This window comes from Procambarus clarkii, chromosome 9 (genome assembly GCF_040958095.1).
Source record: "Procambarus clarkii isolate CNS0578487 chromosome 9, FALCON_Pclarkii_2.0, whole genome shotgun sequence".
In the NCBI taxonomy this organism is placed as follows: domain Eukaryota; kingdom Metazoa; phylum Arthropoda; class Malacostraca; order Decapoda; family Cambaridae; genus Procambarus; species Procambarus clarkii.
Window position 1 is genome coordinate 17855952 of NC_091158.1, and position 16693 is coordinate 17872644.

General features: G+C 40.0%; 4 protein-coding genes across 12 annotated transcripts; 3 read left to right on the forward strand and 1 right to left on the reverse strand.

Moving 5' to 3' along the window:
• Positions 1-304: 304 nt before the first annotated feature.
• On the forward strand, positions 305-2242 carry LOC123766117 (hepatitis A virus cellular receptor 1-like). The gene is made up of 5 exons (XM_045754984.2): positions 305-409; positions 1384-1428; positions 1525-1608; positions 1686-1979; positions 2076-2242. The coding sequence occupies exons 2-5, from the start codon at positions 1384-1386 to the stop codon at positions 2187-2189; spliced, it is 537 nt and encodes a 178-aa protein (XP_045610940.1). The 5' UTR covers positions 305-409; the 3' UTR covers positions 2190-2242.
• Positions 2243-4538: 2296 nt separating this feature from the next.
• On the forward strand, positions 4539-6513 carry LOC138349463 (uncharacterized). Its single transcript, XM_045754957.2, has 5 exons — positions 4539-4693; positions 4792-4869; positions 5293-5889; positions 5966-6156; positions 6346-6513. The coding sequence occupies exons 2-5, from the start codon at positions 4792-4794 to the stop codon at positions 6467-6469; spliced, it is 990 nt and encodes a 329-aa protein (XP_045610913.2). The 5' UTR covers positions 4539-4693; the 3' UTR covers positions 6470-6513.
• Positions 6514-10275: 3762 nt separating this feature from the next.
• On the forward strand, positions 10276-11644 carry LOC123766112 (chondroitin proteoglycan 1-like). 3 transcript variants are annotated; one of them, XM_045754975.2, is made up of 5 exons: positions 10276-10388; positions 10812-10856; positions 10934-11017; positions 11099-11392; positions 11477-11644. In XM_045754975.2, exons 1-5 carry the CDS (start codon positions 10299-10301, stop codon positions 11588-11590), a joined length of 627 nt encoding a protein of 208 aa, XP_045610931.1. In that variant the 5' UTR covers positions 10276-10298; the 3' UTR covers positions 11591-11644. The 3 variants fall into 3 exon arrangements, with proteins under 3 accessions (XP_045610931.1, XP_069177299.1, XP_045610932.1); XM_045754976.2 differs by having other exon boundaries at positions 10281-10388; positions 10940-11017; XM_069321198.1 differs by lacking the exon at positions 10934-11017 and having other exon boundaries at positions 10278-10388.
• A 1543-nt stretch (positions 11645-13187) lies between these two features.
• LOC123766327 (uncharacterized) lies at positions 13188-16404 on the reverse strand. Of its 7 annotated transcripts, none has more exons than XM_069321204.1 (5): positions 15555-16404; positions 14641-14727; positions 14004-14561; positions 13643-13831; positions 13188-13551 (listed from the first exon to the last, which is right to left on the reverse strand). In XM_069321204.1, the coding sequence occupies exons 1-5, from the start codon at positions 15567-15569 to the stop codon at positions 13351-13353; spliced, it is 1050 nt and encodes a 349-aa protein (XP_069177305.1). In that variant the 5' UTR covers positions 15570-16404; the 3' UTR covers positions 13188-13350. The 7 variants fall into 7 exon arrangements, with proteins under 7 accessions (XP_069177305.1, XP_045611356.1, XP_045611355.1 ...); XM_045755400.2 differs by having other exon boundaries at positions 16159-16401; XM_045755399.2 differs by lacking the exon at positions 15555-16404 and adding an exon at positions 14919-15077 and having other exon boundaries at positions 13188-13545.
• Between the last annotated feature and the right edge of the window lie 289 nt (positions 16405-16693).

The window sequence follows — 16693 nt, forward strand, 5'->3', positions numbered from 1 at the left end:
GTTAAAGAATTCAGTTTTATTGGTCAATATTCTTCTTACGGTATTAATTTACGCTGTATGATAACTGTAATCCTTAGTCTAAATAAATGACTGAAATCTCGTTTCGAAAAATAAATATTTTAAATGTAAAATAGCTGTGTATGTACTGTGTATTTATGATAATCAACACATCAACCATGGAACGGCCGCTCCGCTCCCAGCCCTGTCTTCTCAACCCGTCTCTCTCTTCACCACAACAACTGCTGGAGACTGTTTCTAGACAATAGATGGCGCTATTAAAGTAGTACTTGGCATCTGTTAGGAGGCACGCATTGAGGGTGTGGGAGAGGTAACGAGGTGGCCTGCTGCTGTTAACTAGTCAGTCTCTCTACTGTGCTTAGTAACTCGACTTGATCCTCTTAACTTAAAGGTGATTTAGTATGTTTTGTAAGGAAGTTTTGATATTGTGCACTGCAATAATTGGGTTATGGTAATAACTTTCTTAGTGTAGGTTTTTTTTTTATCAAGCGGTTTGCATGAGATTTTTAAGTTACTGAACGCATGGCGATCTGTGAAGGTCAAATGTTAAGGAAATCGGTTTAACATTTATCACAGGTGGCAAGATCTATGATATATTTTAAAGTAATTTTTGACTAAATGCTGATGTACTAGTTTTTCTCGCTTTACGTGACTTGCATTTTTTTTTTTTTTAACGTATCTAATATACTACCTAAAGTATTGCCTAATTTGATTTTACACTTATAAAAAAATAACTTTACCAATTTTTATCCCATATAATAATGCTAGAAAAATCTTGGATATTTAAAAAGGAATTTAAGCTTATTTACGCTGCGATGCGTGAATTTGGCTCAGTTGAGCATTTTCATTGACCATATACACTTTTTATTTGAACATGCAATAAAATATAACTAATATTCCTGAATTTCTCTCAAATGAATCTAAATTGATTCATATAAGCATTATTTTCATAAGGGCAACAAAACTTGCCTAGAGTGTAACATTTTTCTCTAACTTTCTTTAGGAACGGTCAACCAAGGCCCCTCCTACATACTATTACACATTACTAGTGGCCTAAAAGCGCCTTTTAGGCCTACGCCCAACCACTTTACCTGGACAGTCAACATTTTGAATTATTCAGCTGTGCGTAAATAACCTGACCATAAGTGACTGGATACTCTTCCATCCTATCTCAAACCCTTTATAATGAGCACTTAATCCTGAGTGCATGGCACTCGCAAAGTTCCGTTCCCTTCCCCAGGCCTAGTGGACAGTTTAACACTAAAACGCTAAATAAAATAGCACTTGTACATATTTAAAAGCTTTGAGGAAAAACATTTTAAGTCTTACCTTACTGCCATGACTAACTCCATTTCTTTTTTACAGATGGCTCTACTTCCCCTACTGTATCTTTTGTGCATTTTCTCGCAGGTAAAAAAAAAAAAATTTACTTTTTTAGTATAATTATATATAATATAATTTATATATATAATCTACTAAATTTTATTAATAAAATTTATTTAATAGATCCAGGGTCAAGGGTTCGTCCCTTACGGCACCCACGCGCCCCTCCCAGTTATCACTCCAACAACTTCTACAGTCACTGTTCAGGTATGTAATGTTTATTATATATACATACACCAGTTATTTTTAAACTGGTTCTGCCTAACTTTACTTATTCTCTCCAGACAACCCTGACCCACACTCTGCGAGAGACGACTACCTCTGACGTGTGGGTTACAGAGCAGACGGCGATCACCCTGACAGTCACCCAGACAACCACCCAATGGGACTTTGTTCCCCAGTATCCACAGACGGTGACCTCTGTGATAAGGGTCACCTCCACACCGGTAGTGGTTGAGACGGCTACGGTGGGGGTCAACCCAGTGAGCACAATGGTGTCCATCTACAGTCAGTTCGTCACCACCACAGATACTGTTAAATACTGGCAGACCATAACCCACGTCGCTGTCACTCACGAGGTAAGATAGTGCGAAATAATCGTATCTTGTGAGGCTACAGTTGATCTACTGCCTGGGATCTTTAGTCATTGATTTAACTATCTTATCTGATTGCAGATCCAGACGGTGCCTGTGGTAACTACTCAAGAATTGCTGCAGGAGATAGTAACTACGGTCACCCAGATAGTAACGACTACGGTTACCTCCACTACTGCCAGATATTATGCATAATGGAAACTATGAGATTTACTTCAGTTTTGTACCAAATAAATGTTTGAAGACTATGTAATAGATTTAATTTAAAAAATTCCAGACTTAAAATGGGATGTCTCTAGAGTACTAATATCAAATCTAGTAATTATCGGATGAATATTGCTAGTCTTCTAAATTACAAAGCCAGAAGAATTGGTGTCCTAAAATTTTCTAGTACATGATGTCTGTAAGGTGTTTTAGGCCATGAGATTTGATGCAGCCTCGTAAACTTTACCGTCAATGATGGTGTTAAGTATTTTGCGGATCTGGGGATCTACCTGTGCCTCTCCATAGTCTTGCTTCTATGCCTCCTCTAAAATCGGGGAAGGGGGACATAATTTTGATCAAAATTGTCATTGGCTAGAGTATTAAACTCTAGTTCTTGGGTGTTTTAGATAACTAACGGGAATTAGACCGAATAAAGCTTCCGAAGTTAATTGGCCTAATGGTTTCTACCTACAGCAGAGGTAGAGGGGCAAACGTTTGTAGACTTGCCTTGAAGGTATTCCCTTCATACCTTAAAACTAAAGTCTGTTTTGAACCGCACATGTTTACAAAGTGCACTGGGAAGTCTACCACCCCATATTTCTTACATAACGGTACATATAACGTGGAAACTAATACTTAATAAAATAAAAATCGGAGCAATTGACTAAAATGACTGGCATACCTGCTGAGACTTTTTGTATTTTACTCATTGGACTCATTGTGATCCTCATTCTGGCCGGAACATTCTCTAGCGGCAGATATTTACCCAACAGTAAAATGGGGAACCGGGTTAAGCGATTTGTGAGTTTGGTGGGGGGGGGGGGGGGGGTTACGTATTCCGGGAAACGTAGGATTAAGGATTTGCCAGAAACTATACGTGTGCTAGTGGTTGTACAAGAATGTAACAACTCCCGTAGAAATGAATAAAAAAATACAGTACCCATCTACGTGTTTTGAGGGTGTAGATGCCAGGACTTGATAATTTATTGCCAAACCGGCACGGTATTAGACGAAGAATTTTCGTAGGTAAAGATAGAGTTCATTGATACTGTGCCCACTGTTATAAAAACCCAGTCTCCACCCTATCATAGACAATCATAATCAACGCTGAATTAGAGAAGTTACCTAATGGGAAAACTTTTTAATATTCAGTGCCTACATGGTTACTGAAGTCTGAAAAATGGAAGGTTTTATGCCTATGTTAAGAGTGGCTAGCGTACTACGTTTGGTGGTCATTTTACATTGTGAATTTGCCAGTACATTATGGATAACCAGGGGGGAAAACTTCAATGTTATACCCATACAAACACAAGGATGACAGTCTGGATATGTAACAAAAACCCAATTGATAGTTGATAATCAACCTACACATCGTTTATGTACGTCCTTAACCATCATTAACTCGAGGACTTGAGAGGGGAAGATTTAGTGATGAAAAGTAGAATGGAGGGAGATGAAGGTAGAGATAAGATAAGAGTAAGAGCAGATAAGCTAAAAGGAAGGTAAGAAAGAAGAGTAAAGTTGAGAGTTATTTAAAGATCGAAGAATATCTTATTGTTCCACGTTAAAGCTTGTTTAATCTTCCAGCTTGTCACACAAGTTTGTAAAACTTTTCCTTGGACAAATGTGTGAGAAACAAGAATAATTATTATGAAACACAAGTGGTGTGCGAGAGCGCTCTGAATCTGGGACTTTCATTGAACATGTACAAAATCCTGAAAATAACACAATAAATCTGTGTTACACTGTCATATTCACAGAATAATATAGCTAATCTGTAGAAGATGAGTAATAGTGGCTGAAGATAAAGATATATATGAGATTAGTTATGATGACCAAACCACACACTAAAATATGAGGACACGACGTTTCGGTCCGTCAATGGACTTGATAAGGGTCCACAACGGACCGAAACGTCGTCGTCTCATCTTCTGGTGTGTGATTTGGTCAACATATTTCAGCCACGTTATTGTGACTCCTCGTCTGCATTTGGATATACTACATATTTCATACACATCGCAGGAAGCACTCCGTAGCGACTATCTAACTCCCTGGTATCTAGGTGAACAGTATCATCAGGTGAAAGAAGCTCTACCCAAGGCGATGATATGTGACAGTATATAGCCAGGTTATAGACTGTCTCGCATATGATATCAGTTCAAAGAGAAAAAAGTCAATATTCAGCACATAATGGTCAATTTGCCTCGTTCTCTCATAATTTAGGAATTTATTAGTATTATTGTTTAAATAAATAAAATATTATGTTATGTAGTCTGAGGTCAATATTACAGTACAACATTGCGGGCATGTAAGCATGACCTTGTATGTAGCAATGTGTCGTAATATCGAGGATAGCGACCAGGCCGCTGGTGTGAGGGAGGTGTTGACGTAGGCAGCGGCGACTGCAGTAGTCAGTTGCCTCCTGACCTTCACCGAGTTAACATCGTCAACTTGTCTACCGTTTAAAAAGTTTTAGGTCCCGTTTTACATTAATTGTAAGTTGGCGCAAGATTTTAACTGCTTGATAAGTGGGGTTATCGGATGATGTAATATAAGTACATAGAAATGTAACATGATCATTGGATTCTTACAGATGGGGTTGTTTACTGCAGTCTTGGGAGCGTTGGTTCTTTTGGTCGTCGATGTGTCTTGCCAGTATGGACCACTTCAAGTAAGTATTGACTAATATTTAATAATGGGTAATGTTTAGTACTTTCAGTAAACTATAGAAAATCTTAAAGACTTCGATCCCGATGTATCAAAACTAAATTTAGTATAAACTAAATATAACTTTTTTAGATTATCGCGAATATGAATATTCATTAAAGCGGCAATAGTTTCCACAATTGCTTTACCATCTTGAATTTTAATAATTTAACTTTTACTTGCACAACGGAAATAAACTTTGCAAACTTGTTGCATACAAATTTACTGGCAAGATAGGCATTGCCTAACGTAGCACGGGGATAATTTCTAGTCTGAATTGACAGCACATAATTCTCCATAACATCGGTAAATACTTAACTTGCTAATGTAAAAATTAATAAAATTAGTGTTCAAAAAAATCTTTAATTTAATGTATCTTATTTTCCAGAGACCAGACATAAGTTTAGCAGAAAGGCGGCCTTTTCTCGGCAGTACGCTGCACATCGACCAGTTTCCTAGCGAAAACTTTGTCTCTAGCAATTTTCCTGTAGGGCCTCATACCACACAAAGCGGGAGGGTCTCTTTACCCCAGAGAGTGCCTCTAAGTCAACAAATTCCACTTGCATTTCCTGGAGAATCTGGCACTAGTTTCCACACAGGTGGTGGTCAGGTGTCTGGAGCAGTCTTTGGCCAGGGCGTAGGTAGTGGTCAGGTGTCTGGAGCAGTCTTTGGCCAGGGCGTAGGTAGTGGTCAGGTGTCTGGAGCAGTCTTTGGCCAGGGCGTAGGTAGTAGTCAGGCGGCTGGAGAATTCTTTGGCCAGGGCCAAGCTGCAGTACTTGGCAGTGGCCGGTTTAGCCAGGTCAGTGTTCCTCGCGTGACTATTGGCAGCCCTGAAGTTAGAAGAGTGGACGCACTCCTCACCCCAACTGTCACCCAAGTTATCACCATCGACCGCTGCGTCACTGTCACCGACCAGGCCTTCAACAGCGTGGCCGTGACCCTGACTTCCTTCAGCGTGCAGACTGTCACCGTGGGAACACGAGCGGTAAGTGGACTCTGCGATACTGTGCTGACTGTGTGCTATTAATGCTAGAAATGAAATTAATAAAATTTCGTCACAGGTGTTGCAGACGCCCGTCGATGATCGCGTCGCTCTCCAGACATCGGTGTTTGTCCGGCCCGGGACCGTAACATTAACGGAGGTGAAGTCTGACTTCAGGATCGTAACGGAGACTTCTCTAACCCACGTGACCCTCGCCCACACGTCCTACGTCATCAGCCAGTACACCTTCACCACCACGGCCACCCAAGTGTAAGTTGGAAACTGAAGATGGGTTTAATATTGGTTTAAGGCCTAGTTTTAACTTTAAACATGTTATTTCGGTCTTTTAGAATGGCTTCTACTATATGTAATTCGTATTGGTTTTAATGTCTACAAATACCTGACTATTTAATATATATAGACAGGTAACTTCATAAAGTTTGATTACTTTAATTTCAGGATATCCTATACGGCGACTTTGGTGCGTACGAACATCAGCACCCAGAGGACTACCATCACAAACTACCAGACTGTCACCGACACTGTCTTCGTTAACAGCGCCTACGGCTACAGGGCACGATAATCTTTGTACTAGTTATTTATATTGACATAAATGATTTCGCAACAGTTAAAAATTTTATTACAAACCTTCGTTTCCTGGTATGACGCTTTAATTTATGGCCAAAGTGTAGATTGCAAAATGCAGCTGGAACTAGCTTATTATAGCACTCGTAACTTTAACTCTGTAATTTTATTCGGTATTGGCGGTCGGTAGTCTGAATAAATTTCACTAGTCCACCAAATTAGACCATTTACGAATTTTGTTAAATGGCTAAAAATAGTACATTTAGTATTAACGCCCCAATTTTCCTTTAAAGTTAAATAGTATCGGCAAGAGCAAAGTAGCTTATAGCTCGAAGTACTTGTACACGGAGCTCTCAGCAGGAAGATTCTTTCACTGGTTCAGAGCTCTCGTCACCTTGCCGTTGGTGTACGTAACGGGAAAGGTAATACAGCCGTGGTACGTTAATGGCACTATTACATTAAAAGAATGTAGTAGATAATGTCTGTGTGGATGCAAAGTAATTGGTAATATTCGGCAAACAGTACCTCTATGCAACAAACTTGAAACGGTTTTAACAGTATCGTAACTCTTGTTTAATGGACCCTTGACCCTTGTAACCTTGCATATTATTCGTCAATGTTTGTACATTTGAATTTTAAGTCTCTAATACAAATATGTTTTCTAAACAAAACTCCTAGTTTCCCCTTGACTGGCAAGTGATATCTCTAAGAATGCCACCCACAAGTGTATTGTAAATTGCCTGAAGTCACTGGATCTCCACTTCAAATTGCCTTTCTAGGTGAAATGACTTGCTATAAAACCTACAGTACGAAACTTGGGCAGAGGCAAACGCCTTGGTATATGGCAAACCCAGATCATTTGAGCAGAGGCCACCAGAAACTTTTTCAAATTTTCTAATGCAGATAAAGGGGGCAATGTTTTAAGTCGTATTCTCTCAAAATGGTATGGTATAACTTTAGTCTGGTATTTTTAGTTATTCTGGCAGTTGCCAATATTGAAAATGCAACATTTCTAGGAAATGCCAGGTATTAAAACATCGGTTTATACTACTGTAATATTATAGTAGCCATGGCGAATTAAGGCTCGCAAAGTGTAAAGGCATCGTGCACGGAAACTTTAATACAGGGTTTACGGTTTAACCTCTTGCAGTTACTAGGGCAACCACGGTAGCTTGCCGACTGTACTTTTGATCTGAACATTGTATTCGCTGAAACGCTGAACACTGCTTACATTTCTCAGTGTGAATATAATTAAAGTTGAACACCTGTATATCCATTAGAATACGGCAATAATGGAAGTGACCATGAAGTATAAGAATTATTGCTATGAAAATATAAATGAATGTGTAAAGTTTACAAATTTAGTTTATTGGCATTAAAAATCCCAAATTGACAATCGGATTGAAACAAATCAGAGCTACTGGAAGCTGGTCTTCTATAAGGGTTGGTGTCAAAGTTTGAGGCCAGACGCTTGGGGCTTCAAACCCTCAACAAAATTAGACAATTCGCTAGTGTATGATATGAACTTAAGCTGGTTGGGGTCACCAGAATTCAGAATTCAAAAGGTAACACCATGCTAGGGGTCACATATTGAAACCCCCCCCCCCCCCCACAAGTGTTTTGGCACTAGCCGCCAGTTTGAGTTCAAAACAATATTTTCTTACAGTAAAATTCACTTACTCGCTGATCTCAAATCATATTTAATGCTATGCATAATTTGGCCATACTAGCATAAAATACAATGAAAATCCTGAGCTAATAAGGTTTCTCTAGCCTCAAGGTAACTTTTTTTTTATATAGCCTTTCACGAAGCTAAGCTAAGCTTTCACCAGCGACCACCCACACATTAGACAATTGTTTTTTTTAAAGGAGACGAACAAACGCCCAAGTAGAAATATGGATTGATAAATGAATATTGAAATAGCTATATGGATGGATAGATAGATGTATTGAAAGACGTATATATAGATAGATTTATGCATGGATGGATAGATGGGCGGATAAATGGACAGATGTATTCACAGATGGATAGATTGATGGAGAGATGGGAGACAGACCCGGAATACGCCGGGTAACCCCTCGAGAGTGAATCGATAAACTAAAGGTATTTAGTGCTCTAAATACCTTAAAGGTGGTTCTTTATGATACCGGAGAGTTGGTCACAAACAAATGGCAGTGAAGCAGCCTAAATCCTGCAAAAGTTCCTATTGCACGAACTACGTAAAAACATCTGTTTCAGAGTCAAAATTCTGTTGTACATGCCATGTGTTCGAAGTGAGTTTGATGTTAAATTATTCTTACGTGGTCTGTTTGTTCAGTCATAGTGACACATGTTGGCGACGGTATCTTACTATAATTTACTGATCACACTTGGTGCAACCTTATTAATTTTTTTCTGGGAAGTATTATTTTCTGATTGTATATGCCTCTAGACTAAAGAAAATGGATATTATTTCCATCAAACTTTTCTTTGACAGCTTGGGGAAAACGTCTGGAAAGTACCCCGAAGGCTGCTGACGTAGGAAACAACATGTCAAAGCTCTTGATACTGAGTCGGCAGCTTCCCTAAGCTGTCTGAGGCAAAGCTCAAAGCAAGGCTTGGGGTGAATAATAGCCATTTTCTAAACTTTGGAAACATAAGCAAGGAACACAAATTGAGTTAAATTAGTGTTATAATGTTTCTACTATATGCTTAGGTTTCTTACCATATAATATGGTGTAACATGATATAAATATATGCACGTTAAAGAATTCAGTTTTATTGATCAATATTCCTCTTACGGTATTAATTTACGCTGTATGATAACTGTAATCCTTAGTCTAAATAAATGACTGAAATCTTGTTTTGAAAAATAATTAGAAATGTAAAACAGCTGTGTATGTTCTGTGTATTTATGATAATCAATAAATAAACCATAGAAAGGCCGCTCGCTCCCAGCCCTGTTTCTTCTCAACCCGTCCTCGACTCAAGGCCATTACATCCACTGGTCGACCCCACAGACGCATTCATAATTGTTAACATGCTGTTCATTCAAAACGGGAATTTTCTCAAATATAAATTAGTATTATAAAATATTAGAATATTGTGCATATATAGGCATAGGTTAGGTTAGGTGTTTAGATCCTGTTGGTGATTATTTGTATTTGTAGTACGTGGGTGAAGCATTTACAGCGTTGTGGTTCGAACAAAATTCGTCAGTTAAGGACTTTTTCCGGGAGTGTTCGAACGTAATCAGTCGTGAGTCGTGTGTAAACCGTTTTTCATTCATAAACTGGGAGTTTGGCGGGTGGATGGAATCACTTTTTTTTTGGGGGGGGGGGGGGCTTTGTTTGGAGGACAGGCTGCTTCTTTTCCCGTCCCTCTCCTCACCACAATAACTGCTGGTGCAGCCCGTTTTCGCATACAAAGATCCAAGCTCGTTAATCCAGCCGCCCAACCCCCTTGTTTATGAATGAAAAGCGACTTACACACGCCTTACAACTGATGACGTCCGAACACTTCCGGAACAAGTGCTTGGCTCACATCCTCTGTTCGAACCACAATTCTATAAATCCTTCACCCATGTACTTCAAATAGAAATAATCGTTAACATAACCTAACCAAACCAACGCTAAACTATTTTTATCTATAATAATACAAATTCATATATAAGAAGAAACCAATTTTTAGCACACAGAATGTTAAAATTAATGAACGCGTCTGGGGAGGACGACCGCTGCTTTAAACAGCCTGGTGTGAGGACAGGTTGGCTGGTGATTGTTTATAGACAATAGATGGCGTTATTAAAGTAGTACTTGGCATCTGTTAGGAGCCATGAATTTTGGGTATGGGAGAGGCAACGAGGTGGACTGCTGCTGTTCAGTCGTCAGTCTGTCTGCTGCGATTAGTAACTCGACTTCATCATTCTAATTTAAAGGTTAATATTTTGTTTTTTTTATTTGTGTTATTTTGTATGTTTTGGAGAAAAGTGGTATTAATCCACTGTAATAAGGGTATTATAGTAATATTAATGTAAGTTTGAAGAGATCTAGTTTTGGGCACTGTGGATATTCATTTTTTAAGTCTTAAGTTTAATTAACTGTAGAATCTTTTTTAACTAAAAGTTTTAGCGAACTATTTTTAACCCTTTCCCCCCCCCCCCCCCCTTTTACTAAATTTCTAAATGCGCTGTAGTAGAAAAGGATGGGAAGTTCTAATGGTTCCCTTTACAGGCCTACTGTACTTTTATTTTAAAATAAATGCTAGAAACTTTAGTCTTTACAATGTTTGTTTTCCGTCAATGCTGTAAACTTTTCTTAAAGCTTATTGCTATAGCTCGCTATTTTTTTTTCGCCTACAGATGGCTCTACTTCACCTACTTTACCTCGTGTGCTTGGTCTCTAGGGTAAGAACGCTTTAATTTAAATAAATACATACACTCTAAAATTGTTTCAATTTCCTAATATAAAATTTATCGAATAGATCCAGGGTCAGGGGTTCGTCCCTTACGGCACCCACGCTCCCCTCCCAGTCGTCACTCCAACAACTTCTACAGTCACCAGTCAGGTTCGTAAATCGTGTTTTAATCACTGCTTTACCTCCCTCGGTGTGACCTGTTAAACTTTTTTTTTTTTTTTCTCCCTGCAGACAACCCTGACCCACACTCTGCGGGAGACGACGACCTCTGACGTGTGGGTTACAGAGCAGACGGCGATCACCCTGACAGTCACCCAGACAACCACCCAATGGGACTTTGTTCCCCAGTATCCACAGACGGTGACCTCTGTGATAAGGGTCACCTCCACACCGGTAGTGGTTGAGACGGCTACGGTGGGGGTCAACCCAGTGAGCACAATGGTGTCCATCTACAGTCAGTTCGTCACCACCACAGATACTGTTAAATACTGGCAGACCATAACCCACGTCGCTGTCACTCACGAGGTAACTTAATCCTTGGAATAAATAGATTACCGTTAATTGTCAATGGCTAAGTTTTTGTCTAAACTATTTTTTTCTAAACTGCAGATCCAGACGGTGCCTGTAGTAACTACACAAGAACTGCTGCAGGAGATAGTAACTACGGTCACCCATATAGTAACTACTACAGTTACCTCCACCACTGCCAGATATTATGCATAATGAACTACATAGAAGTTAATTTGTACTGTATTAATAAAGAATAGGACGCATTTACTGCACAATTTAGTATTTTCCTTTGTGTAAATTTGTTTGGCCTGCATTGCTTCAGACTTGAGCGTGCACGTAACCTTCAGAAACATTGTTTACCAAGATTTAAGTAAAATTGAGTAACACTCTGCACGGTCCTGTCAAAAGCTACTTGAGATAGCTGGAATTTGCTAGACAAGAAATTGGTATTTCTGTAGCCTTAATATACAAAGCTAGTACCGTTGGTTATCGCAGATAAGTTTACAGGTTAAACATGGTATCGCCACCAAATCTGATATTTAAAGGCAAAGATTTCTCTGCCTGCTGATTTTTAAAGTGTCAAACGTCAATGTGGTGGCAACGCTTTTTTTTTTTTTTTTTTTTTTTTTTAACGGGCAATAAGAACTAATTTACCAAAAATACGGGCTAATACCATCCTGAAATCTAAACATTCTACTTGCTGCCTTCAATACATTAATTTAAAAATGCTGAAAGGTGCCTATCTGCCGGCCCCACCCTACCTCAGTTTGTTTTTGCAGTAATTTTATTGGGATGCAAAGGTGTTAACTTTACTTGGGATTTTTTTTTTAAATCTTTAGCAAAGTTTTCATTGCTTGGTGACTTGTAACAAATCACACGCCTGAAATCTTCTTGGTAGAACTTTACTCCGGTTGAGATCTGAGAAAAGGGCAACCATGAAAACAGGTTTTGGTAAATGCAGTGAATCAGTTGAGCAATAACCATAAATAGCCCCACCTGTAATTTAAAACATTAACATGGTAAAATTTAATGTTGCATGCTCTCTAATATACCAAGGTAGATTCTACGTGAACAGTGCGATGGTTATTAATTTTCCCTACAGATGTAGAACAGCACCTTGCCCTCGTTACACTCGCCGCATCAGAGCGCTCTAAATTATTGTGCGTCGGACATGTCCAGGTTCCAGAATCTAGATATATCTTCGGGAAACTCAACTTGTGAATTTCGGCAAATGCTAAACATTCAACTTTCAAAGACGTTTCCTGCTTTAACCGTTCGTAGACTTTGAGCTTATTCATTGCAGTAAGTACCAATGTGCTTGCTAAACACCATAAAACCTAATTTTATTCAGACTAATATCTAATGTGTTTAGCTTGATATACAATAGATTATCTAATGCATAATGTACAGCTTCGTGGTTAGTTTGAATTTTCTATTTGCTGGGTTCATTATTTCTAAATTACTCCGCACTGCGGTACTGTTTTCCTGAATAAAACTTAGGAACCCTATTACATAAGGAATACACAAATCGAACTTAAGACGTTAAACTTCCTGTACAAATTTTTATTCTTACTTAATTTTAAGCACCTGGAGAGTGTTGACCAAACCACACACTAAAGTCAAGGGACGACAACGTTTCGGTGGTCGTATCTCCTTTGTCATATACCGGGAGCATATAGGTCCACAAAACTTGTACGATAGACATTTTAGATGTGTTAACCGTGATTAGGGCTCCAGTGACTGGAGGTATTTGCCTTTAAGAACAGCGACAACTGCAGAAGGTATTTTGGTATACAAAAAAAATCTTCAATTCAAATTACAAAGATTTAAAAACTTTATTTAATCTCCGTGGGAAAGGAAGGAAAGAAACTGGGAACATTTTTTTTTTTTTTTTGGCATTATCATTCTTTTCTGAAATGATATTAAAGAATTGGTAATTAGCCCAGGGGGAATATATCAAAATAAATCAGTTATCACAAATACAAATAATTCATCAACAAATATAATTTGAATCTCTTGTAGATTGCTAGAAATATTCCGTGCACGACTACAGTGTACCGTAGCCGAGGCACCTTGTGAGCACGGTGTGTGTGACGGCCAGGAGGTCCGTCACCGTAGTCCCTTTCATGTTTACGTTCGTACGCACCAACGTCCTTGTGTACGACACTCTGTAACTAATTCACTTTTCACTCGAGGTAGACTATCAACGTATCATCAACACATTCATTATAAAACCTAAAAAAACTGAATATACAGTACACTCACCTGCATGGTGGTCGTCGTGTCAGTAGGCAGCATGATTACGTACGATGTGTAGGTTGTAGTTAGGTGATGTAGAGCAGTGTCCGTCACGAGGCTGAAGCTAGACTTCACGTGAGTGACGGCCAGTGATGTGGGTCTGGCAGTCAATGATGTTTGCAGAGTAACGTGATCATTAACTGCCGTCTCTACCACCTGTTGAGAACAAAGAAAATGTAGTTTACTCAAACTCAGAAACTCGTTAAGAATATCGTTGACCAGATTACACACTAAGAAGGTGAAGGGACGACGACGTTTCGGTCCGTTCTGGACCATTCTCAAGTCGATTGTGAAGATATTGGTTAAGAATATCTTTAAGCATACGTACCCGGCGTGTTCCAGTGGTGACAGTCTGAACGGTGAGGGAAGTGAGGGTGACAGCCACGCTCTGGAAAGCTTGGTCAGTGAGGGTGACGAAGCGGTCGACGGTGACAAGCTGGGTGACAGTGGGGTGGAAGACTGCGTCCACCCTGCTGACCTGAGGGCTGCCATACCTTGGACCAGCGTCAGAAGGCGGACTGCTACTGCTGCCCGCGGTGACGCGCGGTCCGCTATCAACATCCTTCCCACCAGAAACGTTAATAACTAGACCACTGGAACCAGTCTCTGGTCTGCGGCCAAGCCGGCCGCTGCTATCGCCGATCACGTTCATAGAAGCACCGCTGCCATTAGTTTTGCCGGACCTTACAACTGGACGAGGGCTGGAACGCGAAGTCGGACCGCCACCCCCGCCGCTGGAAGTGACGAAAGCATTCGAGCCGGTACGCAAGTAAGTCCCCTCCGTATGGTGGTCCGGTTGGCTGCTTGAAGCGAAACTATCAGTTGCTAGAGTGTCATTGGTGTCGTCCGAGCTCCTGCTTGGGCCACTGGAGATGCTACCGAGGTTCTGAAAAAGCAATGTGGTTAGTAAATTGTTATACGAACCCTAGTCGGTGCGTTTCAGAAGCTAATTACCAAAGTCTTACCGGTCTATTCCCGAGAAAATCTGGTAATCCTGCCGCAGTTTGGGACGCCAAGCTGCTAACCAGCATTACAAGTATAATGCAATTCATCTGTAATGAGCGAATTAAGCAATAAACTCTAAAACGATAAGAAGGGTGTCGAATAACAATGTTTAATTGCGATAATTAATAACATTTGATTTATTTTAAACAAATAATTTATTATTAGTTTAATTCCCATTATTTAATTCTTTACGGGGGAGTTTTGCGTCGTAGAATAAAAAAGGAATAAGAAAACCTACAGGAAAATTTTGCAGAGTTGGTCGAAATAAAAGTTGAAAAGGAGTAGAGGAGCACCAAGCGGCTGAAGTATTCATTCTCGCTTCGATAGTGTAGTTATGCTACGGCTTGCCGCAGACCTCGTTAGAACTGTGCCATGTTCGGTACCCCCTCTCCCCCTCCCCAGCCTTAACGCAGGTCAAACCCAAACTAGTAAATGTGGATATTTTATATACGTATATATGTCCGAATATGGGAACTCATACTGGGAATTCGCAATAAATCCTACTTTACACACCCAAATGCATAATTATGCCAAATGCCCGAAACGCTTTGCGTAATAGTGGCTTTAGGCATTGTATGTACTAGCTCTACCTATAAGTCAAACAATCCTTGTAAATATTTATTGTATGTATGTACCTTACCTAAATAAAATTGTATTGTATTGTATTGTATTAAAGATCAATATAGCAAAGGCCCAAACTTAACCATTTTTGAAAATAGAACAGCAGTGATTATCTGGGGGGAGACCTCAGACTCCTTCTCTATACCTTCCCTCCATCACTCCCTCCCACCATCCCATAATGACCCACCGCCTATCCACCACCCCCCCCCCCCTCCCTCCAAAAAAAAAACCGGCAAATTACAAAAGTACACACCGACTCTGTCTTCATCCGCTAATATTTTGTTCCTCTGTAAACCGTATGTTCATTCGTCGTAACAAAAAATCGAACAATCGTGTGTCAAGCATATCATTTGCCCATTCATACATTGCAAGGAAACGAACACAGGTTGCAGCAGCGACACCTGCTCATTAACAAGTCAAAGGCTGGTTACAAGCGGTAGTTACAGTCCACTTCATCGTTCCTTGTCCCGGCGATTTGGACCTAATCAGCAAGATTGTTGCAACTGGAGCGTAAATGCAATGATTTATCCTGCTTTAAATGATTCCAATGTTCACTGGAAGTTTTTTTTCCACGTAATTGATTAACATATTTTTTTATATATTTTCTTTTAAGATAGTTACTTTTTTTATTATTATTAGTCGGTCTTATATTATCTATATCGAATTTCTTTCACTTTCTTTGTATAAGAGTTCGTTTATCTCCGAATGTGAAACGAAGTTTTTAAACAGAAAGACATACAAGCGGAGGAAATGACAAGGAGGAGGAGCAGGAGGAGGAGAAAAAGGGATGAAAATGAGAAGGGGGGGGGGGGGAAAGAGAAGGAGAAAAAAGGTCAAACAAATTTTCTACTTTTCACCAGAATCAGCTGATAGGATATTTTTTTGTGAGAACTGGCCAACCGCAGTCAGAATTAGGCTTCTCGTTTGCTGCCTTCGAAGTTGCAACCCGTCCTTAGACAACCCGTCCTTAGACAACCCGTCCTTAGACAACCCGTCCTTAGACAATCCGTCCTTAGACAATCCGTCCTTAGACAATCCGTCCTAAGACAACCCGTCCTAAGACAACCCGTCCTAAGACAACCCGTCCTAAGACAACCCGTCCTAAGACAACCCGTCCTAAGACAACCCGTCCTAAGACAACCCGTCCTAAGACAACCCGTCCTAAGACAACCCGTCCTTAGACAACCCGTCCTTAGACAACCCGTCCTTAGACAACCCGTCCTTAGACAACCCGTCCTTAGACAACCCGTCCTTAGACAACCCGTCCTTAGACAACCCGTCCTTAGACAATCCGTCCTTAGACAACCCGTCCTTAGACAACCCGTCCTAAGGCAACCTGTCCTCACACCAGGCTGTTTAAAGCAGCGGTCGTCCTCCCCAGACGCATTCATC

What these genes read in the sequence shown, in the direction of transcription:
- LOC123766117 (XM_045754984.2), top strand. Translation starts at nt 1,384, where the DNA reads ATGGCTCTACTTCCCCTACTGTATCTTTTGTGCATTTTCTCGCAG. An exon ending in TTTTGTGCATTTTCTCGCAG is followed by an intron (nt 1,429 to 1,524) that starts GTAAAAAAAAAA and finishes TTTATTTAATAG; the next exon opens with ATCCAGGGTCAAGGGTTCGT. An exon ending in CTTCTACAGTCACTGTTCAG is followed by an intron (nt 1,609 to 1,685) that starts GTATGTAATGTT and finishes TATTCTCTCCAG; the next exon opens with ACAACCCTGACCCACACTCT.
- LOC138349463 (XM_045754957.2), top strand. Translation starts at nt 4,792, where the DNA reads ATGGGGTTGTTTACTGCAGTCTTGGGAGCGTTGGTTCTTTTGGTCGTC. An exon ending in GCCAGTATGGACCACTTCAA is followed by an intron (nt 4,870 to 5,292) that starts GTAAGTATTGAC and finishes CTTATTTTCCAG; the next exon opens with AGACCAGACATAAGTTTAGC. An exon ending in ACCACCACGGCCACCCAAGT is followed by an intron (nt 6,157 to 6,345) that starts GTAAGTTGGAAA and finishes CTTTAATTTCAG; the next exon opens with GATATCCTATACGGCGACTT.
- LOC123766112 (XM_045754975.2), top strand. Translation starts at nt 10,299, where the DNA reads ATGGGAGAGGCAACGAGGTGGACTGCTGCTGTTCAGTCGTCAGTCTGT. An exon ending in TTCATCATTCTAATTTAAAG is followed by an intron (nt 10,389 to 10,811) that starts GTTAATATTTTG and finishes TTTCGCCTACAG; the next exon opens with ATGGCTCTACTTCACCTACT. An exon ending in TCGTGTGCTTGGTCTCTAGG is followed by an intron (nt 10,857 to 10,933) that starts GTAAGAACGCTT and finishes TTTATCGAATAG; the next exon opens with ATCCAGGGTCAGGGGTTCGT.
- LOC123766327 (XM_045755398.2), bottom strand. Translation starts at nt 14,993, where the DNA reads ATGAATACTTCAGCCGCTTGGTGCTCCTCTACTCCTTTTCAACTTTTA. An exon ending in CAACTCTGCAAAATTTTCCT is followed by an intron (nt 14,728 to 14,918) that starts GTAGGTTTTCTT and finishes CGCTCATTACAG; the next exon opens with ATGAATTGCATTATACTTGT. An exon ending in ATTTTCTCGGGAATAGACCG is followed by an intron (nt 14,562 to 14,640) that starts GTAAGACTTTGG and finishes TTGCTTTTTCAG; the next exon opens with AACCTCGGTAGCATCTCCAG.